We start from the raw sequence: 26,915 nt of genomic DNA on the forward strand, positions 1-26,915 counted from the left end.
GGTACATGCAAATACACAGAAAAATCGCCAGAAATCCTAGTAAAATAAACTCCTCCATTCCAAAAACCGAAGGACATTAGTAATTGTTTCTATTTCTAGATACTCAGGAACATTAACACATTAATTTCAGTTGTTATTGCTGGTAAGAAATGATTGATGAACATGGATCTGATGTAGGTATAAATATACATTTACCCTCCAGTTAAAGCAAATGACTTCTAAAGAAAAGTTTGAATGTTAGTATTCACTTTTCAGATGACAGAATTACCAACATAAGTGTCACTAAATGTCTATGAAATGCATGTTTAAAAAAGGCAATATCACTTTTTTGTGAACCAATGAAATGGCAGTTTTTACCTACAGAGAGCACACGAAGGACAACCACACTGCTCACTGAAATTCCTGCCTGCATCTTAGTGTGTGGGTGCAAACTGAGAACCCCAAGTAAGAAATCGTCCATAACTTCTCATGTGGCAAAGAGATAAATGTCTACCTGCTAAACATTCGATTGTCTAGTTCTCAACCAGAAGGGCTGACTCCACTCCTGACACTCACGTGCCCCACCCCAAGGTGCTGCCCCCCTGCAAGTGTGCGCCGGAGCAGGGAACCAGGCTGTGGTGCAGCGGAGGGGAGATGGCAGCCACCGTAACTACGACCAAGGCGCTGCCTCAGCCAGCCAACCGCTCTGGTAAAACCTGTCTTCTCCGTTTGTCTCACGCTAACCCCAGAGTCTGGCAATTAGTGTTATTCCCACTTCACAGACCAGAAACCTGAAATTCGAAACTCTCGCTCTGACCCCGGCAGTGGAGCACAGGGCCGGTGCCGCCTGCCCTAACCCGTCCCCAGCTCCAGCGCTCTCTCCACCCCCAGCACAACTTCACATCACGTCTGTGGGTACTAACCAGGTATGTTAACCCTCAGCCACCCCGCCCAGGTCACTTGTAAAGAGATCAGTGCGGAGCAGCAACAGGACCTGCTGGAGAAATGCCGAGGGGACAGCGTCTGAGCTCTCCCTCCTACTGAAGACGTCTTAGATTGTTCCAGCAGTGACTGCCAACTTTCCCCATTGTGACACAAAACAGAAAATGATACTATGTGCACGGCCCGCTGCTCAAGGTCAGAGCTGACCAGCCAGGAGTTCCAGTAGCCCCAAGCCCCAGCCAGCCACTCCAGGGCCTGGGGACCTGCATGGGGACTGATGCACACCAGGGAGCAGGCTCTGACTTAACGGTCCTAAAACTCCCGCCGCATGGTCCCAGCAGGCCAGACGAGGGAGGCAAATAAATCAGAGAAGCAATACAAGAGAAATGAAATTGAAAAAATCCTCAGGGTTTAACTCTTACAGACCGTGGGGAGGTTTCTTTTCCTAACGTTGACTCTGGACACGTCCAAGCAGCACCCTGTAGAGGGTGTGGACAAATTACAGCCCAGTTCTGCCAGGTATCAGGGTGAGAGCTAGCCAAAGAACCGAAATCACAAAGGCAGAATTCATTTAATACTGCAAATCTACCACCACTAAAAGAAAAGCCCTAAAAACTAATGACTCTATAAGGTTTTCCCACAGACTATAGCTTGCTTTAGCAGCCAAGTCATAAGTTAAGACTTGACACTTTTTGTAGGGAGTATTATTTTCTGAGGGAAAACAGAAAATACATCTAAAATCTTAACACTGTACTTGGATCAACACAGTAATTAACATCACACATATTCCTGTACCTAACTAGCTTTTTCTAAAAAACATTTTTTTCAGTCCTTTTTCCATCTTTTCCTCCCCACTTTTCTTCCCAGCTCTTATATTTTACTGAAGTATTTTTATGTACCAAACATAAAAATTCTTGACTTGGGAAAAGACTAGTGCTTTAACTGGAGCAAAAAGCACAGAATTAACAGCCCATTAAAATGCGCAAGACTAAATGTGAATGTATCTGTTTATTTCCAGCTTTTGGTGCTTAAAATTTCAAGTAAAATGATGTCCAATCGCTTTAGTTTAAAAAAGATAAATCATTTTCCCATCCTCTTCTAGAAAAAGCTGTAGCACAAATTAACACAGTAGAGAATTACATTCGAAACATAATTTAGAAAACATATGTACCTCTTCTAGATTCGTCAGTATAAAATGTAATTGTTGGTAACAAAGGCCAACAAGAATGAAACAGACTTTGTATCTCATCAGGGTCACATGCATCATAAAGGCAGTGAGCTTTAAACCTGTATGAGGCACGAACATAAACATACAGACAGGAGACACCCTCCCTTTGCATTTACCTCAAGGTTTTCTTCTATTTGGTAAAACATTCTTTTACTTTTCAAAAGTCTACAACAGCTGTCAGGCCCAATCTCTCATTTCTCTGACACACTCTTCCCACACAGCTTAGTATTATGATGCACCGTGACAAGGGCACGTTAGTCCAAAACCAGGCGCTCCAGTAGCGCAACAGGCTCAGGCGAGTGCTAGGCCCCGCCGGCGCGGCATACATACTGTATTGCCCCGTGCTGGTCTGGTAAATGCTAGTCGGCACTGCCATCGCAGCCACGTGAGGGGGCACGCCTTCCTCCTCTGACTTTTCTTCAATCTTGGGAACACCAGCCACATCAGAGGAAAGTTCATTCAGTATTTTTCTAAAACATAATTTGACAGTATAAATGATTAAGATGCATGAATGAGATTTAAAGCAGAAAAAGCTACAATGGGAGAACCCATGTGATGCACAATTATTCTCCCTTTTTGGAAAAAGTATCATGACAGTATCATGACTTAACTTACCTATAAGAGGGTCTTCGTGAAAGGATTTCTCTCCGTTTCTGAGAGTCAGTTACACCTTCTGATTCTGCAGAGTCATCAGCCTCTGCGATGGCTACTACCTACAACACAAGAGTTCCTGGAATGCAGTGCGAAATGCGTGCTGTCTCACTCACGGCCCAGGGCCCAGGGTCTCAGTGCAGCACCAGGCCAGCGCACCAAGTGGGGCGCACACAGACCCCAGCACCCAGGCTGCGGGGCCAGTCGGCGGGCCTGGGACGGCCACTTACAGGTGCCGCAGAAACACAAACGTCAGGCGAGCCTTCACAGGAAAGCACTAGATGTAGGGACTTAAGACCTAAGATCCCAGCCCTGGGAACACTCTCATGAATCCAGCCGGGGCCGCTGGCCACAACAGCAGGAGAGTCTCGGTTTCACAGCACCACTGCTGACCTGAGCTGGGTCTCCAGGCTACACCCTGGATACGTCCGTGGAAGAAGCAACTTGTTTAAGAAGATGAACACACAACAAGCCTGGTTAAAGTCAGGCTTTACCTTTAAGAAGTGGGCTGGGGCTTGATGGTGGGAGGTCTTGAAAGTCAAAATAAGGAATTTCTCCTTAAAAGAAAGATCCCAGTTTTAAGCATGAGTTCACTTTTTAAGTAATAATATAATAATATAATAACATGGTTATTAAAGAAAGTCAGAAAACTGAACTAATGGCCTCTTTATGACTGCTCTCAGTACATTCAGCCACTTATTACTCAGGGCCTAGCATAATTCTCAGTTTAGAGAACTCAGTTTACTTATCACACTTACGTGGGCATTTGATTTGGGCACAATCAAAAGAGCTTACTAAAGTACCAACAGTGCAAGCAGGAGGATGTACCTCCTAAGGCACACGGCTGTGCACAGGTGTTCACCCGCACGCTTGACAGTGCGCCTCTGGGGGTGGACACCCCCACACAAGGACACTCACCCATGAGTAGAAGCTGTTAGAGAAAATGTCGTTGCAATCAGACACCCACACCTCACCACCTGCTAGTCACCACTTTACGCTGGGCTTTCACGCATCTCTCATATAATCACAGCAGCCTCCTCGTGTGGCTGTGACTCTAGGAAGCAAAAACTGAAGTTTATAATTCGACAGGTAGGAATTCTGAAACAAGATCCACAGGCACCTATCTCTAACACAATTCAATAATCCATTTAGCAAAATCCAGAAGAGCCTACTGAGGATGGGAACCTGCCAGGTGAAAACCAGGTGGAGACATCTGCACTCAGTGAAAGTCATAACACAAGGAGAGTGCAAAGGCCTTCTTGCTTCATAATTAGGGTCAGAAAGAGTCAGAAACTCCCAGAATCAAACAAAGGTCATCCCAAAAAAAAAGACAACACTGAGGCTCGTTCCTACACTTCTGAATGACGAGAAAGACCACCACGCCAAGAGCTAACCAAGCCTTAACGCACGTGGGGACTGCTTCCAGTGCCGCGTTGCAGGCCTCAGCTCATCCCGCAAAGAACTGGGTTCAACTTGCACGAAAAGGACAAGACTGTAAGCAGCTACATTTTCCTCAGCATCTTTTTGTCAGCAATTAGGTTCAAATAATTTAAACATTTAAAGGATAGTAACAGATCTTAAAAAGGAACAGAAATAAATTCAGCAAAAGAGAAAAGTATGCTTTAAAAAAAATGCACACGTAATAATTCACATCTATTGATGCCAAAAATGTTTTGGCTTCAAGAAATGTTAAGCATTTATGACCAACTTTGATATTAATAAATAAAAAACTACATCTCTGGTTCACAACCACAACACTAACCGTGTCTTAAAAAAAACCAAGGTTTAATCTGACATATGAACATAACAGCAGGGAAACAACAAGATCACATCACACACACTGAATTAACAGTGAACCTAAACGTCCACCCACTACCGTGAGTGTCGGGGGCAGGGGGCATCAGTGCTGCAGACCTCACGTCACCATGCGCATCAGACATTGCCGGAGAATCCCCCAAGTACTTCCCAACACCTATGGAGAGCTCTGCTGACACACTGAGTTTGAGCCCAGAACAACAGCGTAAAGCAGAGTGACTCGGAGCCGAAAAGGAGACCGCAACCCAAGTCAGATCCGTGCAGCCCGCCCAGCCCAGTGCACCTCGCACACAAGGAGGAAACCCCTCCAAGCGTTTCACAGTGGTATTTGAGCATAAAAGCTACACAAAGAAAATGATGGTAAATGGATTAGTAAAAGAAAAAAAAAAGCTCAAGGAGGTCAAAGGCCGATCACCCGGGAAGGAAGCTGACCTGCACCGCCTGTGTCTGTGGTGACGGGGTGCCCGATGGCTGTGGTGTCTGAATTACTCCCTGGACATGGACAGTCTGGCCCGAAGGTAACTGTACCAGAGTCACAGTGGGGGAGCCTCTTCCGGTGCCTGGTCCAGCTACAGAAACCTGCAAAGTGATCATCGTGGAGGATTAAGGCTGGACCTTCTCTTCGCCCTTTCCGTTTTTCTTAAAGAGACACCATTCACTGTTAGGACTGGCCTGGTTTCCCTGCTTCTAAGAAATGGCAGGCAAGCCAGGGTCCTTACCATTAGGAGATGGTTACTGTCCTGGAACGGTCATCCCCTGATGTGACACATACTAAAGAACCCATGCTCCTCACTTTCGGGTCCCATGCTTCGGTGGCTAAGAATGTTCCAAGCATGAGGTTCTAAAGCAGTTAAACTACCTCACTAGGACTGCTCGGCTACCAACAGTGAAGCCTTCTTTAGGCCAGAGTATAAGCTACCCTCTACTTCTAGAGAGAAATTAGAGGCAGAACTTAAACATGGTACATTGTTTCTTAATAAATGAAACTTGTTACATATATTACAGTGGCTAGTCTTCCAGATACTAGCTGATGCCTCGTCTCTATACTGATGAAAACTGCCATTACTTTTATGCCCCTGTCGTCGCCAAAAAGGCCCTGGCCAAAAAAACCCCAGGACCTCCCATGCCCCCAGCGTCTCTGAACCAGAGAAAGCCCCCTCCCCACGCCCCAGCATCCAGAGAGGGCCAGAAGCTTCCCGAGCTCACACAGGAGGAGAGGGCCACCACTTCCCAGCTACCCTGGGTGCCTTCGACAAAGATCCCTGCGCAGAACACAATAAACCTTCACTCCTCTGGACTTCAAAACCTGCCAAGTTTCTAGTTTGTAAATAACTCGCTCCTATGGGCCAGAGTAATCTTAGAAACTCTACCTCGTTCTACTGAGTTTCACTCTTCATTATGACTTGCTCAAAACAGTCAAAGACTTTGGAAATGAAGGAGGCTACTGGTTTCTATCGTGAGTGGTAGGAAAGCACAGAAGCTAAAACATTTTCAAGAAAGCCTCTGCGGGAAAGCCTCACTTTAATGAAAACCAATCATTTCCAAACTATATTAATACTTTTTAAAAAGTACTCAAAACTGGGTTTACATTAATTTATCGACATCATTCCCTTGGAAGGCACACGTCTTTGGCAATCCAAAAGAACAAACTCTTTCATCCGTGAGAGGGAACCTATGCGGAGAGCACTGAATTAGGTGCACTAGGGTAGAAACAGAATTGCTAAGACCAACACCTGAGAAACAATAGCACACACACACCGTGGAACGAACTGCTCTGCTGGCCAGGTCATGAAAACCACAGGCCAGAAAGGGCAGTGCGGCCTGAACCACGGGTGGGGGCCTTGCTACAGCCTGGACACCAGGGGAAAGAAACGCGGGAAGCCAGGCCAGGGGCACCCAACATATAGCTCAAGAAGCAGGTTCAGCCCGCCTACCCTAGTGTACCACTGCCTATTTAGATTTTAGGGAAAAGAAAAGGGTCCTTCCATGATGGAGCCAGCAGATTTAACACCCGGAAGTTTAAAAACCACTGGATTTGGGGGAGGATACAGCTCAGTGGTAGAGCACATGCTTAGCATGCACGAGGTCCTGGTTCTATCCCCAGTATCTCCATTTAAAAAAAAACAAATATTAAAAACCATTGGATTTATTGTACAAATGTTCCCAGCACAAAAGGCAATTCTGCGTGAATTACAAAAAGGCATCCACCTCCTTGTGAACCAACTGCCAAAAGGTATTCCTCTGCCACACAACTAAAGCTCAGACTTTTTAGCCTCAGGACACTTTACACTCTGAAAAATTACTGATGACCTCAAAGAACCTCTGTTCATGTAATGTACATCCAGCAGGATAAACGCCTGTAAACGTCTGCAGCCAGCTCCTGGGAAGACAGAACACTGTGTGTAACATTTGCGGCCTTGTGTAACGTGAACACTGCCACTACAGCAGATTTCTCAGCTCCCAGCGATGTCACCGGACACAAAACTGCAAAGGGTGTGCACCACCGGCTCTCCCAAGTCACCACTGCTTACGTGCACTGACATTTGCCATATCAGAAATCAACTCTGAGAAGTTTTTAAATATTTAGTAACTCATTTTAAAATAATGATAATAATTCCATCACATGCTAACATCAATGACATTTTATGAAGATGAATTATTTTCCAAAACAAAATAATTCGTGACAAGAGTGTCAATGTTTTACATTTTTCAAATTCTTTTAATGTCTGGTTTAACTGAAAACAACTAGATTTTCATACCTATTTCTGCACTGAATCAGTTGCAAGGTGTTGTTTTAGTCAGTACGTGAAGAGAAGGCGCCTTCCACAGAGATATGCTTGGGAAAGGAGGAGTATTTCAATCGCTTTTTCAGAAAAATGTGGACATTCTTCTTTGATACTACACCCAAACTCAGCAAGCGGTTGTCTCTTAAAGGTTAGCTGCCATGTGGAATCTGAAAACCGATCAGTTATGTCAAAATCCACTGGTCTGTCTTATACTTTGGATAGCTCTTTAGCCAGGTATGACTTTGGAACATCATGTGGTCATTACTAAGAAAATACTGGCTCACTGAATTAAGTAGGCCTCCCAAATGCTGACACATTTCATGATATACTATCCAAAAATCACATTCATTAAATCAACATCAGTTTCATCAGAAAACGATAAATACTGGGGCACTGTCAAGCTCAAAATGGCAGATGCAGGTTTTCCAAAACTCAAAACTTCCATTTAAAAGCTTGAGTTCTATCACTGGCAATAAACATTGTTAATTGTTTTCCTTGAAGTGACAAGCTTATGACTTCATTTGCTTTGGGGAAAATGTTTTTCAAATACTTGAATTGAACAGCCACAGTTTGGCTATTTGCCATTGTTTCGAGAAAAATTATGTTCTGTGGGGAAAAAACACAGCTAGTTCATGTTGCCGCTCAGACAATAACTCAAGTGTTTTTTCTCAAGAACACCATCGGTCTCCAGGAGGCACGAGAATGCTTTCCATGAACGTACCAGTTTCACAGCACAGAATATTAAGACAACATGTACCCAAGTCTCAAGATTTAACTCAATCGGTAACATTTACTGGTTCATCAGGGGCTTTTTTTTTAACTGGAACTGGATGCGGTTTTTGTGCCACTGACTTGACTGTGCTGAGGCGCCAACAGGCTTACCCCCTGCTGTTTCTGCACCATCAGGGCAAACGCCAATACAGAGAAAAAAGAAAAAGAAATCTTAGCATGATTGTGAAGACAGTTTTGTCCTCACAAACCTCCAGGCATGACTTTGCAACATCATACAGTAGTTATTTGGAACATACCAAGTCCTTGGAGTCTCCCCCCAGGGTTCCAGGCACCCCACTTTGAAAACCACTGCTCTGGCCTCACGCAGCCCCAGGCTCTGCTCACAGCTCAGAGGGCAAAGTGCTGACGCAGGCTGCGGTTTCAGCCCGGCCACAGCAGCACATCCAGTAATCCTGACGGAGCATCCACGTATCAAAGACTGAGCGAAGCAGAGTATGAACTGTATCCCAGAGTAGCACATGCAAGCATCCTCGCAAATCAGACCTGGGGGCCCAAATGCAGACAGGGCCCCACTCACGTCTGTGGTGGAATGCCCCAGCTTCAGAGACATCAGAGACTGAGAAGATCAACTCCAGGAAGAATTATAGGGCTTTGATAAGTATAAATCATGCCTTCACGTTGCTTTGATTATTTTTCAAGTATAATTTTCAGGATTTTAAATAATTAAACAGTGGGCTATCAAAATGGCTTAAAACCTGCTATAGAACAGAGCTGTTCCCACTAGTACAAAACTGTACGCATAGAATTCTGGAGATGAGTTACACGAATCTGGAGCCACAGTGAACACCCTGTGTCCAACTCTGGGCAATACGAAAGCCCCTGGGACCACTCTTTCATTAATTAGAGGCTGAGAAGCAGCCCAAGTGACGTGCCCTAGAGTTACAATTCCATTGTGTCCTCACCACCAACAGCAAAACCCTCAGACCTAGAGGAGCTGCCAGGCTTTCTCCATCCTCACTAGTTTTGCCAAAACTGCTAAGTGACCAGCATTAAGCTTATAACTGTATTGGCAGAGTTAAAGGACAAACTTCATCATTATTCACAGAAAAAGTCATGTGGCTCCTCACCTTTAACCTCTGAGCACTATTACCGTGTTACTCTACGTGGACTACAGAGTGCCCTTGGAGAAGGCTACGGTGCTCAGGGGTAGGAACGCGCGAGGTGGCCCCAAGGCCAAAAATGGACAAAGAAGCAGCAGCTTTTTGTTTGTGTGTAAGGTGGCAGGGTCAGTTGTAGGCTGAAAGCAATGGGAGGCAACCAGGCGCAGAGGATGGACAGATGCTGGCTCAAGCTCAGACAGCAAATAAAGACGGGAGAAAGACTGAAGACAGCCTGTCTAGACAGAGCACTGTGATTACTCTGTTCCTGGGGCACGAACAGAATTCTCAAGAAGCCCCAGGAAGAGAAGAGGAGGGAGTCTCTCCTGAAGACCGCTGTGTGGGACACGAAACTCAGCTCACTTGAAGTAAAGTGTGCATACTTCAGGTGGAAGGAGAAAAATCTTCCTCATAAGCATCAAACTCCAAGAATCCAATAAGTAAATCTCACAGAAACAAGTCACAAGTACGAATTAACTCATTCTTTCATTGACTCAGTGTTCACTGGAAGCCTGCCCTGTGGACCCGTCTAGACAATGGGGATATGGCAGGTAACAAGAGAAGTCTGAGCTCCCAGATCAGAAGGAGACAGACAACTGACGACGAGACAAACATGATTTGGGGTGGTGCTAAATTCTTAACAGAAAAATAAAGTAAGGTAACTGGCAAGGTGGTAGGGGGGAGGGTGGAAGGAAGCTAAGTGAAGTACACCTGCTGTGGAAAGCTCCCCAGAGGAGAGAACATTTGCCCAAAAAACCCAAAAGAGAAGAGGGGAAGACAGCCTTGGGGAGATACGTGAGTACCATCATCATCCAATGATCAAGTGGGCAGCTGCTCAAAAGCAGAGACATAAGGTGGAGTATTTTATGCTTCATAGTTTATACCCTTTTGTGAGGCTTTAACAGTGCATGAAATGAACTCATAGCAGACCTACTTTACCTTCTTTTCCAGACCTCCTGAAGAATAATCTTCTTCTATAGGGCGACTGGAACACAGATTATGCTGATGCCACCACATTCACCGGAAACCCCACAACAGACAGTAGTCAGTCAGAAGAAATGATAAATTAAGATGACGCAATTGACGGCCTGACTTGGCTTTGCAATTTAAAAACTCTGGTAACGACAGTTATAACTGGGGAAAGCTCACAATGTGGTACCACGGCATTTGATCAACACCCAGTGGACTGGCTCCAGTCCGTCGCTAGGTTCCCTTATGATGGGGTTTATGATGTCACAGAGCAGCTGCCCGTGTCACAGAGCCACTGAGCCCGTGTGTAAGACAGTTAATAAAGGATGAAAAATGTGAATCCACGGTATAGCAGATTTTACTATCAACTCTGCTGCCTGTAGAACTCAGATCTATAGATTACCTATTTTAATCTCAAGGACTACAATGAAACCCACTAACACTCTGCACGAGAAGGTGGAAAACTTGATTTGTGTGTATTAAGAAAGGATTCCCAAAAGAGTCTGTTTCTTCTACGGGAAAAAGTGTTTAAAGAATATTTCAAATATTGTTAAGGCTGAAAACAAGCAACTAATATTACAAATGTGAACATTTTCATCAAGATGCAAAATATTTCACTTTTTAAAAAGCTGTATTTAATTGTGCTAAATAAAGACAAAGTGAAAAATGTAGAATCAGTATCATTTTAGTGTCTTCAGTGTTTTTCTTTCCCACTGAGTTTTTTTTAAACAGTGTGGCTAACAAATTGCAAAAAAATCACTGGAGTTAAATTTTACCTACTTTTACCTTGCAAATATCAGCTGAAAGCACAGACAGAGCTGGCCACGTCAGACTGGTATTTACATGTCTGCTCTGTTAAAACCTAACGAGGACTGCAGTGGGGCCCTGAGTCCTCTCTGTGTGCAGGCGATAAACAAATTCTGTCTGAAACCTATGGTCTGAATTTAAAAAGAGAGAAGTGGTTATCTGTTTCTGGTATTGTAATTATAAATGGCCAAATATGATGTCTCTTCAAGAAAATTCCCCTCCTGAAAGCAAAGCAAATACCAAAATCTAGTCATTCTTAATTCCATAGTCTATTTTGATAATACTTCCAATAGTACTGTGATGATCAGTGATGAGCAGTTAAAATTAGGAGTTCTTTATGCTTTCAAAGACAATGCCTTTAGCTAATTTTTCTCCCTGAAAAAGGGAGGAGGGTCACTAATATTAGCAGTTCACAAATTACTTTTACTTTATATCCCTTAAACCCTGAATTACCTTCAAGAATGAGTTACATTTCAAAGCAGTATATTTCATTGAATTAGTTGACTAAGTAACAATAAAGATTTAGCATTTACTGAGAAAAATTCAATGTTACTTTTCCCTCCCAACTTTCATTAATTTTTAGTGTTAATTCTAAGTGTATACAAACATAATGTTAAAAAAAATTAAATTAGGGCAATTAAAAATAGCCAGGGGAAAGAATACATAAAATTAAGGAGCAATAGAAAGCCAACAGTAAAATGAAAATTTTTATTTCAAAATCTTAAGAGGAACATTTTCTCTTTCAGTAAGAGCCCTTTAAGTCAGGAAATGAGCACACTGAGGTTAAAAAACAAGATCCAATTCACACTGTGCTTGAACTAGATGTACTTAGCCGACGGTAAATATACCAAGTCAACCTAACACGATGCAGAACTTATTTCATATACAAATATGTTGCTGACCAAATACTGCTTGTTTTGTCTTCTGATAGCCATCCACACCTTTCCTGGTCCTACTCAGGACCAAGGAGACGGATTTTAGCCACAGCTGGCCAAAGCGACAAGGAATGCCATTCCAGTTTTCCACCAGTTTGAAACAGAAAACACGTGGGTCGTGCATGGAGACCCACATGGCTGAGTCATCGTGTTTCAGCCCCTCACTGCGTTTCCCCAGGTGCCCCCCTACAAACTGCTTGCGTTAGAGCAGAGAGGACGGGAAAGCAGGTGCGCAGTGTATAACCCCTGGACAGCGTTCCCCAGTGGCTGCCCATCTCCGTGTGTCCAAAATACTCGGTCCTCGGGAAGCTTAGGCTTCATATGAGAACTAGTCCCCGAGGCGTCCCTGGACCCTGATGCCATGGAGCTCCCCTCCAGCTCTATGACCTCGATTCTGCTCCTCACACTCTCCTCCCCATCTCTGCCCAAACTGTGGGAACCGATCATTTACAAAGCAGAGTCTGTCAGCCTTCAGAGTGAGGAGTCACCCTCAGGCCACCGGCTGCGCCGGTAGCTGCGAGACCTGGCGCTCGGGACAGCTCACAGTCTCTCAGGCTCCCTCGGGATGGCCTCGCGCACCCAGACCCTCCAGGCGGTGCTGCAAGTCCCCAAGAGACACGGAACAGAAGCACTCAGGGTGCCATCACTGCTGCTTTCAGACCAGACCCAACGTTTGTGAGATAAATGGGGAGCCCATATTACGCCATGGAATTACGCTCGATTTTATTAAGTACAGTCGTGACATTTAGCCAAATAAGAAAAACTCCACAATCCTTTAAGAGTAGCAAACCCAGCATGACAGGGTGTCTGAGATCCGTAGAGCCGCTTAAAGTACTTCAACAAAAAGAAAAAAGATGAATGAAGCAAGTGCTATGAAATCTTAATAATTATTAAGTATCTACATATACGTCAGAGTATTATTCTACCCCTGCATCTGTCTGAAGTCTTCCACCACAAAAGAAGTAACTTCCTGCTACCCACCGAAGGATCATATTATTTCCAAAGGCTCTAAGTGTGCCTTTAAAAACTACTTGTACATATAGTAATTTTGCTTTTCACCATTTTGGCTTTTGGAAAGGGTTTCCTCCTGGCTTGGTTATTTAAAATAGACTCTCCACTCTATCACCCAAGAATTTCCCAAGGTGGAGAGGGGGGCAGAATCTATTCTTATATATCAACATAAACAGACAAGATACCAGCTTAATTAAAAATAAATCAGCATAAAAAATAACTCAGGCAGAAAGAAAACCAAGTCACAACACTCAACCTCGATGACTGCCAACCCAGCTTCCAGCTCTGTGACGCTGTCACCACCATGACTTCTATTTACTTTTGGACACAGAGAGAAGGGAAAGGCTCCACTGGTGTCTGGGGAGTCATGAAACATAAACACTGAAAACTGAGAGCTCCACCTCCCCTGACGCACCTCTGCCTCCCTCAGTCAGTCACCACCGCAGCGTGGGGTGGCCAGGGGCGTGCCCGATACTCAGACCTTCGGAACTGGGATGATTTTCAGAGTTAGCATGACCGGCAGCAGCCTCAGCAAGGCCAGGGTGTGCCAAACTAGCACCATCGAACGACGAGCTGCAAAGGAGCAAACCCACCACTTCTATTCCCACACTATTTAATAATTAGACCAGTAAAAAGGAAAATAAGTGTTACAAAACTGAATTTAAGTTTAAAACACCTGGGAATTCAGTCCTCGAGTTTAAACGCAGCAAGTGGCGAGTGCATATGGTGACATCGGGAACTACTCAGGAAACCCTGTCACTTTGAGCATCCGTTACAGGCTTAATAAAGATTTCAGCTTCGTTTCCTAGTCCTCCACCTACGTAATACTGCATAAAATGATGAATCCTCATAAATGAACAGCTTCAGGCATCACAAGAATCTAAATTAATAATTATGTTCAGAAACTTTTGACTGCTAAGAACTATGCCCTAACTCTTCACTAAACCATGATCCATGGAGGATTCATAGTCTCGTGTCCACAGAGGATAATAACTCTTGTTGAACCAAAAGAATCAACGAATCAGCATACAGATTCCTTCTTAATCTCCTAACATTCCTAGTATGTGAAAGATAAAAACTGTAACTTATTTTTGATCAAATATTTAAAATATATAGACAATAAAATAATACAGCAAGTCCATAAACTTGCTATCCAGATTTAATGACTATCAACATTTGATACATTTGAGGTTTTTAAGGAAGCAAACATTATAAATGTAAACCATAGCCTTCTTCTAGTTCTGTGATCAGCCTTCTCATAAACCTCTATCTCCCCTTCTATTTAACACTCCCAACTTTCCCACACCCCACGTCTCACTCCTTTGTTTCACAGACCCATCTTCCTCTATTACTTCACAGAAAAATTGCTTGAAGAATCTATACTTCCAATTTCCACTTCCTCTCCCTCTGATTTATTCTCTCTCCTACTGAAACCTGGTTTCTGTTCACTGAACTCCTGTTCAACTCAAAAACCTCATAAATCCAAGGTTATTTTACACACTTCATATTACTTGACCTCTCCAGCAACTTCTTACTGAGGCTCCCACAGCTGGGGGCCTACAGGCCGCAGGCCCCCACTCTTAGATACTGAGGTCTACCGTTCTGACTGTGCAGGACCAGAGGTTGGGGGCGGGAGGACAGGGAGCCATTTCCTAAAGGGAGAGGGAAGATGTGCAGCAAAAGGGCTGAATGACAGTTACAAAATTATATAAAAGATAAATAGTTATAAAATTATAGTTATGAAAGGGCAGGAATTATAGTTATAAAAACTCTAGAAGACCCCAAATTCACCAAAAAATGTGCATTCTGTTTACACAGATAAAAAGACTAAAGGATAAATACCAAAATGCTAACAAAGCTTAAATTTCTGGATATGAAAAGTATAGATAGCTTTAATTTTCTTCTTTACAATAATATATATTCTGTCAATTTTCTACAATGAATGTGCATTTTTTTTTTTAACAAGAAAAAGGCTGCATTTAAGAAAAAGAGCCAAGGCCTGCATGCCTGTCTTCCAGGGAGCGGGGGCGGGGGCGGGAGCGGGAGGACCACCTGTGAGGAGAGGCCCCCAGAGCGGGTGCAGGTGCCTTGGGAGAGAAGGGGTCTCCCAGGAACCAGTTGGGTAGACAGGGCAGGAAGTCCCCCCGACCCCTGGCCCTCAGGTCAGCCCTCCGCCCTTTCCGTTCTTTCTTGAGATACTGCCTACTGCTTGTCCACATCACCACGCAGGGGCACTGACTTCCAGTCCCACCCCACCCGGCTGCTGGGTCTGAAACACGATGAACCCTGGACGACATGTCAAGAACATTTAGAATTCAGGACAGACCGCCCCCTCCCCTGACCTGGACCAGCTCAACTTCCCAGCCAGACAAGTGGGCCCTGGACACTACAGTTCCTGACCCTATTCTCCGCCCCTGGGCCTCTGCGCACTCTTCCCGGGCCTGCAGCGTGCTTCCTGATCCTTGTCCACCTGGCGGCCTCCACTCACCCTGTGTCCAGCCCGAAAGTAAAATCCTCTACAAACACTCCGGGCAACCACGCCTGTCACTGCTCCGTGACAGCTTCCAGCCTCTCACACTGCTGGAATCATCACTCTAACATCTCCGCGCCACTAAGCCCATTCGATACCTACAGCTGGGAAATGCATCTCCCCAGACCAGTGCCTCCGTACAGGAGGTACTCAGGAGGTATCTGATGAGCTAAATAGATGCATATGTTTTTAGCACCTATTTTATAGATATCCCAGAAATAAAGTTTAGGAGCTGAATAACAAATGCTAACTCCTATTGGTTAACTAAAACGAAAGTAAAGATTAAACCAAATATATACTGGACAAATGATTTCTGCCATATTTATAGCAAAGAATATAAAACTGGATCCATTTGGAATCACCGACCCTCTCAAATAATAATTTGAGGATTACAAACTAAGGAGGGGTTTTGTTTTCCTTTACGCAAAGTAATTCAAACACGTTATCTTCGCTACAAAGTCAAATCAGTAAGATGGCTGAGAACCAGGAGATGGGAAACTCAAGGTCAACTGCAAGAAAACAGAACCCGCAAGGCCAGCTTTCCGGGGCACCTCCTGCTGCCCACGCTGGGTTTACCTGGGCTAAAGTGGGGGCTGAATTTGGGTCAGTCTGCGCCTGCAGGTGAGCAGACTCGCTCTCGGCCACAGAGCCTGGTACACCTCCGTCCTGCTGACAGTCAAGTGTTTCCATTTGTCTGAAAAGACAATAAAAAGGGAGAAGTATTAAGGCCCCTATCTGAGATGGTTTTCTGCTTTCACCTGGCTTTCTGATATACGTTACTATCATCCAATTGTACCACCTTAGTTTTTCAAGAAACAGATATCGTGGCAGAATCATAACTCTCCAAACTGAAGGTCCCTTCCTCACTGGAGGGGAGCATCGCCAAGGGAGCCCCACCACGTTCTGTGGGAATGCGCTTATACCAAAAATATGCAGGCCACTTTCTTCGTGGATTTTAAAATGCAGAATAGATAAACAAGATTATACTGTATTGCACAGAGAAATATATACAAGATCTTGTGATAGCTCACAGCAGAAAAAAAAATGTGACAACAAATATATGTATGTTCATGTATAACTGAAAAATTGTGCTCTACACTGGAATTTGACAAAACATTGTAAAATGTAAAATGACTATAACTCAATAAAAAAAAGTTTAAAAAATAAATAAATAAACAAACAAACAAACACTTTGGGAAACAGATGATGCTGAGGTCAGCTGAGGATGGGGTCACCTGAGGTGTGCAGGGAAGGATGAGGAGGGTTCGCCAAACAGGGAAAGGAGGGCTGTGAGAGGAGGGAGTCACAGAGCAGCTGGCGGCAGAGGACCTGGGGAGGCGTTGGGGAGCCTCGGGGACCCGGTCGAGATCTGGTGGGCAGGAGGCAGAGCTGACTGGGATGAGGACAGCCAGAAAGTCTGGATGGGACCGATTAAGAACTGCTTTTACTACTCCAGAGAGGAGAGAATGTTTACCCCACTCGGGGGCCTCCTCTGCTCTAGGTCTCCAGCATCTATATCACGTAAAATTTCAGGGGCATCACACTCAGGACACTGTCAGTCCCCCTCTGCCCACCCCACTGGTTTCCTCCCACCAAGATTTAAATATGTTCATGTCTCTCCAACCACATACACAAACACACACAGGGAACCAGGCGCGCTTCTCTGGCTGTTCTCTTGACCATCTCTTTCCTGTCACTTCTAAACTACCCTCAAGAACTGCCAACACTACCTCCATTTCTTCACCTCCTACCTCCTCCCAGAAAAACTCCAAACTGGCCTCTGCCTCACTACAGCTTCTCTAGTAAAGGTGATCAATCTGTCTCTGAATTCAACGTTCATTTTAAGTCCTCTCGTCTGAAGCCTCAGCAGTGCTCAAAACTGCTGACACACTCCTTCTTGGACTCTTAAAGTCATGGTGCTGACCTTCCACTCTCATCCAACTCTGACAGTGTCTCCGGGAGCTCCTATGACAACTCCTGCCCCTACTCAGCATTACCCGTCAACACTACAGGTCCCGGGGCTCTGGTTAGCCCTCCTGCCCTGCTCTCAAGTCTCCCCTGGGTAATATCATCCATTTTCTCTGGATCCAAACAGCAGCTTTTAGCTTCAGGCTCTCAAATCTAGATCTCCAGCCCAGAGGTCTCTCTCAAATTCCAAAAGCATGTATCCAAATGCCCATTTAACTTCTCCAAACAGATGCCCTGCATGTACTTCAAACTCAACGGGGCCAAACGAACTCCTTTTCTTCCTCCACAAACACATTCTTTCTCTGAGTCTGTTTCAGGAAATGAGGCCCCACCACCCACCCACTTGCCCAAGTGGAACCCTGAGTGTCACCCCTGAAACCCTCTACCCTTCATCCCTACAGGGTTACCAGCAGGTGGGATGACTCCACCTTCTAAAGAACAGTCTGCCACCACTCTCCATGCTGACAGTTATCTTTCTAAAACACAAATTTTTGCTCAGAACTCTTCGGGGGCTTCCTACTGCAGGACAAAACCCAAACTTCTTACAATAATCAGAACTATAACTACCACTTGTTAAGTGCCTACCACATCGCAAATGCCTACTAGTTTTAATTCTTAACAACCTTGTAAGGGCAGTACAACTAGTCCTTCTCTTAGAGGTGAGGGAAAGGAGACACAGGGAAGTTAGGACTCTGATCTACCCCAGAGGTATTGAGGGGCAAAGCCAGGTTTCAAACAGAGGTCTTTCTCCAAAGTCCATATTCTCAATTACCAACCCACACTGCCGTCCCACCTTTTTCACAATGTGACCCCGTTTTATCCTCAGCCTCGTGTCCCATCACTCTGCTCCTTCCACAACCTGCATCCCAGCCTCCTTATAAGCCATTTTTGGGTCAAATACACATCTTATTCCCCCAGTTCTGATCTGTTACATCTCCTCTTCCCTCTTCTTGGAACGCCCTTCACCCCCTCTTTGTCTGACAGGCAAATTCTTCCTAGTTCTTCAAGGCCTGGCTCAAGGACACCATCTTTCAAAAGCCTATTCTAACAGCCTTGAGTGGAATTAGCTGTTGTGAGCTCCCAAAGCGCCCTGTGCAGCCCCCATTACCACACTTGGGCAGCATGCACGTCTGTCCCCAGAGATCCAGCACTGGTGTGAGCAACGGAGATTATATCTCAGATTTCAAGGTATTCCCAGTGCCTTGTACAGAATCTACCATCATCATTAACTAAGCCAATTAATCAACTACTCTGGAAGACTATGTAACTGTTAGATGTTACTAAAGTGATAAAAATAAGGTTCAGAGAGACCTTATGTGACGTTTTACAGGGCACATAACAGACAGCAGAACTGAGGGTGAACAAGAGGTGTTGTGACTGTGACCCCAGGGTCCCTTCCACAGCCAGTGCCCTGAGTAGTAGTCCAGTTTAGATAACATCTCACAAAAAGTGTCCTTTTTTTTCTTTTTGTCTCTTAATAATTGAAGTATAGTCAGTTTACACTGTTGTGTTAATTTCTGGTGAACAGCATTATGCTCCAGTCATACGTAAACATACATATATTCGTTTCCATATTCTTTTTTGTTAGAGGTTACTACAAAACACTGAATATAGTTCCCTGTGCTACACAGAAGATGCAGAAGAAACTTGTTGTGCATCTATTTTGTATACAGTAGTTAGTATCTGCAAATCTCGAACTCCCAATTTGGGCCTTCCCACCCCCTTTGCCCCTGGTAATCATAAGTCTGTTCTCTGTGTCTGTGAGTCTCAGAAACAGTGTGCTTTTGAGTATATGCTGCAACTGCTGCCACGGTCTTCACTTAGGTACACTTTGCCTTTCACAGTAGGCTGGGGAGGCTCCAATTTTATCACATTTTATTCTTCTGGAGTGCCTAGCATAGTGCTCAGTACATGTCATTCAATAAAAGTTGATACTAAATCACTTTGTTTGAAGGTAAAAATCATCCACAGAAGAGTAAGGTTTGGGTCAGCACTACCAATTTAAAATGTACACTCTGTTATTTCCAAACAAGCTTTTCCTGCTGATTTATAGCCAACTCTCTGCAGCACAACCTCCTACACCCACTAAAAGCCAACCCCAGGGCAGGACTCGGGGCAGAAGGTTCAACTAACATTTAAACGCTCCACATGGGTCAAGTACTGTACTGGGCACCTTCAAACACGACCTCATAGGAGATACAGAACCCAGACCTCAGCTGGAAATGATGTACATAAACACTAACGTCTGCAAATTGGCCTCAGCTAGTCCAGACATAGCTTATTAGATGAAGCGTAGGAGAGAGATCCATTTAAATCCTGCAATGTTCACTACATTTGTCATGGCAAAAACTGAAGAAGTGTATCATAGGATATTTCCCCCAAAGCTGACTTACTGTAACAAATTTTAAATATAATTATACTAATATTAATAATCTATAAATATATCATGTAATATTTTAATCTTCCACAATAATCCAAATTAGAAAGAAAAAGACCAACTAGGAAATAAAAATTATAGAATATTTTAAAATAAAAACATATGAGATAAAACAATAAAAAACTAAAACAAATTAAAAAGCCCATTAATCACTATAAACTAAGAGTAAACAAAATACTGGCAAATATTTGGTGCTATAATTCTAAAGAACAGATAAGGATTTGCTAAAATGGGTATATTTAAACTTATAAATGATTAATAGTAGTTGCAATATTCTTTTCTTATCCAACTTAAATATTTCTTCTGAAATCTTCTTTATATTATTAGCAAGCCATTTTCTTCTTCGATAGAAAAGTAAATGTTATCCCAATAATGTGTAATAAGTGTTAATATAACTATTGTTTTAAAAGAACAGGATCCAAAAATTAGCACAAGTTCCAAGACTTCTAGGATGACCTACTTTTGGGGGATAGAACTGTGTTTGCTTACTCTGTTATTTTCTAGGTCTTTAATAGAACATCTACATCATATTGCAATAACGCCCCAAAACACTGAAGTACAACAGCACAGTATTGTCTATACACTATTTGTGCAACATATTTTCAAGAAATGGATACAAAGGAATATATTTGTAAAAATCGTATTTATGATTATAGAAATATTGAGGTAATCAATGACCAAAGTTACTTAGGCATACCTGTGTATCAAGAACACACAAGATATTTAAGGAGAAGGAAAAACGAGAAGAAAAAGGGAAAGCATTTAAAAGAAATATTATCATAGATACCCAGAAAAGTGTTCCTAAAAGACAGAAACAAAGAAGAGAAAAGGAACACAGGCCAAAAATATCTAAATGAAAAATAAGACAAAGATTCCTAATTATAATTAAACTGTACAATTAACAAATAACTTCTAAAATTTTAGTTGTATCCAATTTGCAAAGACAAATTATACTACAGAGCAACTATATTTACCATTGTAAAATGTTCTCACCTCTTTTAAAAATAGAATCCAGCTGCAAAAGGAAAGATTATTAAAGCCATTTCTATTACCCATTTTTAAATAGTTTTACAAAAACTGTCATAGAAAATTCATTTTCTTTTTGAAGTTAGAGCCAACTGATAAACCAGAATGTCTCTAAAAGTAACTAAAAGAAAACATGAAAAATAACATTTGGATTTCTGTAAAACATTGGTAGAGACTTCCCTCTGTTTTACAATGTTGGGTACAAGTGTAGACTACAGGCAAGAAGGAAAACTCTGCCCACATCCTTGCACACGGTCTCCCCGCTGAGAAAGAGGTCAGCACTTCAGATGCTGAGAATGACGGTCCTCCCGTGCACACACCGCCTAGCGCAGTACTCGGCAGAAGAGGAGCCCCGAACTGAGCGGCTGAGTAATGTGGATACACATGATTCTATTATTATAATACACACACACACACACACACACACACACACACACACGTGTTATACATAGATACATACCATTCTTTTAACCATCATTTTAACCTTACGCTCTCTAAATTGAACTTTCAAAGGAAGAGGAAAACATATATCCACCTACCTGAGATTTGTCTTAATATATTTTTTCCTGCCACATTTGCTCATTATTAAGACATTTGTAATCAATGCTTTGTTTCTTCCCGTTTTCTTCTGTATTTAGCCTGCAGTAAAATTATAATGTTGAATTCGCAGATTATACAATTTTATTTAAAGAAATTAAAATCTCTCAAAACTATACCACAATACCCCAGAATACCCTAATTTCTACATAACTGAAAAAACAGCATAGAAAACTGAAAACAATTGCATATTTTCTTTCAAAGCTACTTGTATTCAATTTCCTCATCTTCTGAGAAAAAATTTTCTAATTATTTATCAGGCTGTTCTCTACTGAAGAGAAAGCAACACTGTCTGAATCATTTGATGCACACCACACATGGCTCAGAGGTACCACTCTGTTTAAAAATGACGATAATCACTTAGCAAACTGAATGAATTTATCATTTTCTTAAATTTAACTCCACTGTGACAAATTTGTCGACTATTTTTCATTTACCTTAAATTCAAACCTAGGTCTTGTCAGAGAATTTTAATTCCAAACTAAATAGTAAGAGTTCCTTTAAGTCTCCTCCAGGGGCCGTCAATCCATTTTTAAAAAACTGTTTTAGACACTCTAACAAGTAAACTCCATTTTTTTTTTACTAATATCTTTTTAAAAATATACACTTGACCTGCTGAATGAGGGAAAACTGGCAAAGAGAAAGATGAAAGGAGAGCAGGGAGCCCTCAGTGCATTTGAGGTTTGAAAGAACAACAGGCCCGACCCGGAGCACCTTCCAGGCAGTGAGGCCAGGACTGGGGCAGGTGGTCAGACAGGCTGCTCTCAGGGCTCCCTCCCAAGTGGTGCCTCGAAAATGCTGTCACATCATCCCAACCAACTTGGAAACGGAGTCAATGGGCAGGTTTGCTGCCCCTCACTAAGGGCACAGGGACAAAGGTTATTGCTACCACCTGCACACTCCCCCCAGGGACAACGGGAGAGGGCAGGGCATTTGTACCAGGCCACCCACAATGTGGACAAAAAGCAAGAATGGTGCCATTCCCTTGGATTAAACCTTCTTCTGTGCTGTACTGTGCTGGCATTGCACATGGGGACACCTATCTTCCATAAGGACTATGTAACCATGGAAGCAGGGGCCATTTATTTAGTAAACAGTGCTCAGCACCCGTGATAGGCCAGCCCCTTATGCAGGGCACCGAGACACAGACAGTAAAATGTCCCTGCTCCCCTACAGCAGGAGCGTGGATTCTAATGAGGGAGCCAGACGTTTGAACGAGGAATAATGATGATGTTATCTGAATAATAATGGTGAACATGGCACCACATAAGATAAGTCACTCCCAATTTCTCCTGGAAATCCCACTTTCTTTCAAAAGTTTTATTCAAAAGTTTAACTTTTGAATAAGTAGTACGTTAGGATTCAGAACTCAAAAAGGAGAAGAGGTACTTGGTGAAGTCCAGGGACAGTCCCCGTCTCCTCTCCCCAGAGGCGCCAACTCTGAAGACACTACCAGCTTCCTGCCGCCACGGCCACAAGACGTCAAGAGAGAAAACGACTAGTCTCACAACAGGATAGTGACCCCCAGATACACCTAGTCCTGACTCAGGCTTATCAGAGAATTACTTCGTCCCAACTACTAAGAAGTCATCACCGACTGATCGCCTGCGTGCCAAATCTAAGAGGATGACTTTCAGTTCCTACCTCCCTGAACACCCCCCAGCACTGCCTAACCCCCACATGCCGTCCTCCTTGAACTCTTCAGGACACCACGCTCATGTTTCCCCTCCAAATTAGCCAGTCCTTCGTTCCAGGCTCTCGGGCCCACTGGGAGGGCTGGCGTTCCAGGGCTTCCAGTCACAGAAACCTCCATGCTCTCTCCCTAGGCACTCCATCCCCACTCGACGGGTCTCACATCTCACCTCCAACCTGGACCTCGCCCTTCTGAGCTCCAGTCTGTACGTATCTGCATAGTCCATGTGCTCACATATCCTCAGGCCCAAAAAGTTTAACTAACCTCAACTCCCTTGCTCTGCGTCTCCCCTCTTGCTGTACTTTAATCTCAGTTAGGAACTGACCTGGCCGTTCGCTCAGCCCCCTGATTCGGGAGCCCTCTCCCTCCGTTCCCCACTTCCTCCATCCCCGACTCACAGTGGTCACACAAGAGCAGTGTGCGCTATAAACAGCACGGCACTGGAGGCTGATCTGGGCATTGACTTCTATCACTTATTAGCAATGGTTATTGCAAGAAAAGCAAAACAAAACCCCAAAACCCCACTGCAATTAACATGATCAAAACAAAAAGACAAGGACGTGGACTAAAAGGGCAGTACACTTCTAACGGAAGCAGGAAGACAGCACAGAAAGGTACAGCCTATTTCTCGGGTTCTGGATGAAGAAGGGTTTCAGCTCTTTGGGAAAGCAGGTCTTCACAGGTTAACTATAATTTAAGTAGCAACAGCAACTAAGGTTTGAACGATAATGGGAGAAGAATACAAAGCTCCTATTATATAGCTGGTCCTTCTCAACCACGTGGATTACAAAGTTGGGCAAAAGCAGGCGAGCTGGCAGGGAGACGTACAGCCGACCCCTGAACAACATAGGCTTCAGCAGCGTGGGTCTGCATACCTGCAGGTTCTTTTCAATAAATATACTGGGAAATGTTGGAGATTTGCAACAATCTGAAAAGACAGATGAACCTCGTAGCCTAGAAATATCAAAAAAATTAAGAAAAAGGTATGCCATGAATGCATAAAACATGACACAAATCTACCCTCACAAAGTCATAAGGTGAGTGATATTTAAAATAAATTTAATAATGTATTAGTTTTCTTACTGTTTTATAACTTTGCTTTCAAAGAATTACATTACTGTACAGTGTCACAATTGGAGAAACTGCCTATCAGCTATTACCACAAATAAGTGGGTTATTTTTAAATTTTAATTTAACAGTGTTTCCAATACATTATGAATATGACTACAATATTGTATGCCATAAATTTCTATACTGACTCATTCATTAGTGTATAGGCTAGGCTGCTGTGAGCAACTGTGGCAACTACACTAGGCGACCATGAAGCAATCACATCGCTGCTGCTTTGTCATCAATGCATGAATCATTATCCCTGTAAATAAATGCACATTTCTCACATTATCGGTTCATTTTTTTATGCCTAGTATTAGTATGTGTAACATCTACAGCATTTTGTATCTTCTAAGACAGTCCTGACGTTGGTACTGACAAATGATTCATCTTGTAAACAGATGATGTAAACTTAAAGTATCAGTAAATACAGTACAGTACTGTAAATGTATCTCTTCCTTATGTTTTTCTCAATAACATTTTCCTTTCTCTAGCTTACTTTAAGAGTACAGTATATTATACATGTATAAAATATGTGTTGACTGTTATTAAGGTTTCTGGTCAACAGTAGGCTATTAGGGAAGTTTTGGACGAGTCAAAGAGATAGACAAGTTTCTTCTGTACAGCACAGGGAACTATATTCCATATCTTGTAGTAACCTCTAATGAAAAAGAATATGAAAAGGAGTATATGTATATATATGTATGACTGAAACATGATGCTGTACACCAGAAACTGACACAACACTGTAAACTGACTATGCTCCAATTAAAAAGAAAAAAGTTACACAGGGATTTCTGACTGTGCAGGGGTCGGTGCCCCAACTCCCATGTTGTTCAAGAGTCAACAGTCATTACAAAGGGCCATACACCCGAGGTTGGCAGGGCTGAGCCTATGGTTGTTATACATTTCAGGAGAAGGATACGAGGACAGGAAAAACGAAGCAACACAGTAGAACAGGAAATTATGCCACTCAAAGTTTTGTAAACTTTGTGAAGTAAAGTTAGGATAATCTTCAAGTAACAATCTTTACACTTCTGTGTGAAAACAGAAGTAGCCAGGAGCAGTACTTGTAAATAATTATTTGAAACACTTATAACTACTGTCTCTACTATTTTAAATATGAACCACACAGAAAATCAGGCAGCATTCTAATACAGACATAAGGTCACTCCAATTTCATTGCTTCAGATACCTATTATTATTTAGGAAGTCTTAATTCTTTACTAAAATTACTGAAGGACTAACTAGTCAAGCATCTCTTCCAATTCATTCCCCACCTGGCGCTTGCTTTTGTCTACTTCAGAGTCAATGAACAGGAAAAACAACTGCCGAGGAGGAAATGAAATTCAAGTAATCATGGCCTACCTCCACCTCTCCAACACCCCCTACCTCTTCATGAAGGGAAACAAAACTTTCAGTCTTTAGGGGCAGCTGTTTGCTTGTAGACATTGCAGGGTTTTTCTTTTCAGCAGCTTCGTCACTGCACTTTCAGTACATCTCACAGCACTTCTCTGCACACCAAGTACAACTGCACTGACTACTAACTAGGAAATCTCGGAAAGAGTAGATAAGACACTTGAATTAGCTGAAGTTCAGAGAAATGAATTTCAGCGTTACCGTACTTACCTAGATAGGTCCTATCCTGTGTATGTGAACAAACTGGTATCTAAGTGCAGAAACATGCCTAAATCAGTTAAATTTCACTCTTCCAACAATTTTCAGAGGTACAAAGCATCCTAAGCGTCCATATACAGCAACACATGTCTTTATGCATGACATAGTTGCCTCGATTCCAGAGCTGGAAGCTTCCACCATAATCAATGTTAGGATATAAATTCCTTAGCATTTCTAAGCCAAAAAAAATCATTTTTGTGCTATCAATTTAAAAAATTGAGGCTATTTGAGAATATGAGCAAAACACCATGACATTTGTCATTCTGAGCTAAGATGGTTTAAGTCTGCTATGTTAAAAAAACAACAACAAACAAACAAAACTTCCTTAAGGTAACTTTGAAGAAACCAAGATTATTATATGGAATTCTCAAAAGCAAAAATATTAGAATCACATAAGCCCCATTGTTAAAATTTCACAGGATTTCATTTTGACATTTGATTGGTCTGGTTGTATCACTGTCCAGAAAGTATGCATGAAGATGCTTCCCATTTGGGGAGAACTGGGAGACTTCAAAAGAGCCTTACCAAAAAAGTCACTAGTAAGGTTTTCTTGGAGGAAAGCATTCGTCCTCACCAGTGAGGCAATTATCTAAACAGTCCCAAGTAACTTACTAGTCTACGCTTTTTCTCAAAATTGTTTCACATACATCTTGCCAATAATTTCCTGTAACACTCCTGGGAGCGTCAATCGAGAGATGTGCAGAGATTTTTTCTTTTTTTCAATTTGCTGTAACTGAATTATACCAAGACACTCAATTTGTCTTCATCAGTAATATCGAGATAAATTCTCACTAATGTCATCCTTAGGTTTTCCTCTTCATTCTCCCTTTTCTCTCCTAAATATCTTAGAGCATCATGAAAAGAA

General features: G+C 42.9%; 1 protein-coding gene across 19 annotated transcripts in view; it reads right to left on the reverse strand.

The window, feature by feature from the left end:
- Positions 1-26,915, reverse strand: part of CREM (cAMP responsive element modulator) — a 52,396-nt gene that overhangs the window by 23,595 nt on the left and 1,886 nt on the right. For 9 of the 19 annotated variants that reach the window (XM_032474072.1, XM_032474075.1, XM_032474071.1 and 6 more), the window contains 5 exons: positions 21,513-21,612; positions 16,119-16,236; positions 5,048-5,194; positions 2,765-2,862; positions 2,480-2,619 (listed from right to left, as the gene is read on the reverse strand). In XM_032474072.1, coding sequence (XP_032329963.1) covers positions 2,480-2,619; positions 2,765-2,862; positions 5,048-5,194; positions 16,119-16,236; positions 21,513-21,556 — 547 coding nt within the window. In that variant the 5' untranslated portion in view covers positions 21,557-21,612. Of the gene's footprint in view, positions 1-2,479; positions 2,620-2,764; positions 2,863-3,718; positions 3,855-5,047; positions 5,195-16,118; positions 16,237-21,512; positions 21,613-24,138; positions 24,218-26,915 lie in introns of those variants that run through there. The other 10 variants (XM_032474078.1, XM_032474079.1, XM_032474086.1 and 7 more) reach the window with 5 other exon arrangements.

This window comes from Camelus ferus, chromosome 35, assembly GCF_009834535.1.
Source record: "Camelus ferus isolate YT-003-E chromosome 35, BCGSAC_Cfer_1.0, whole genome shotgun sequence".
NCBI classification, from domain to species: domain Eukaryota; kingdom Metazoa; phylum Chordata; class Mammalia; order Artiodactyla; family Camelidae; genus Camelus; species Camelus ferus.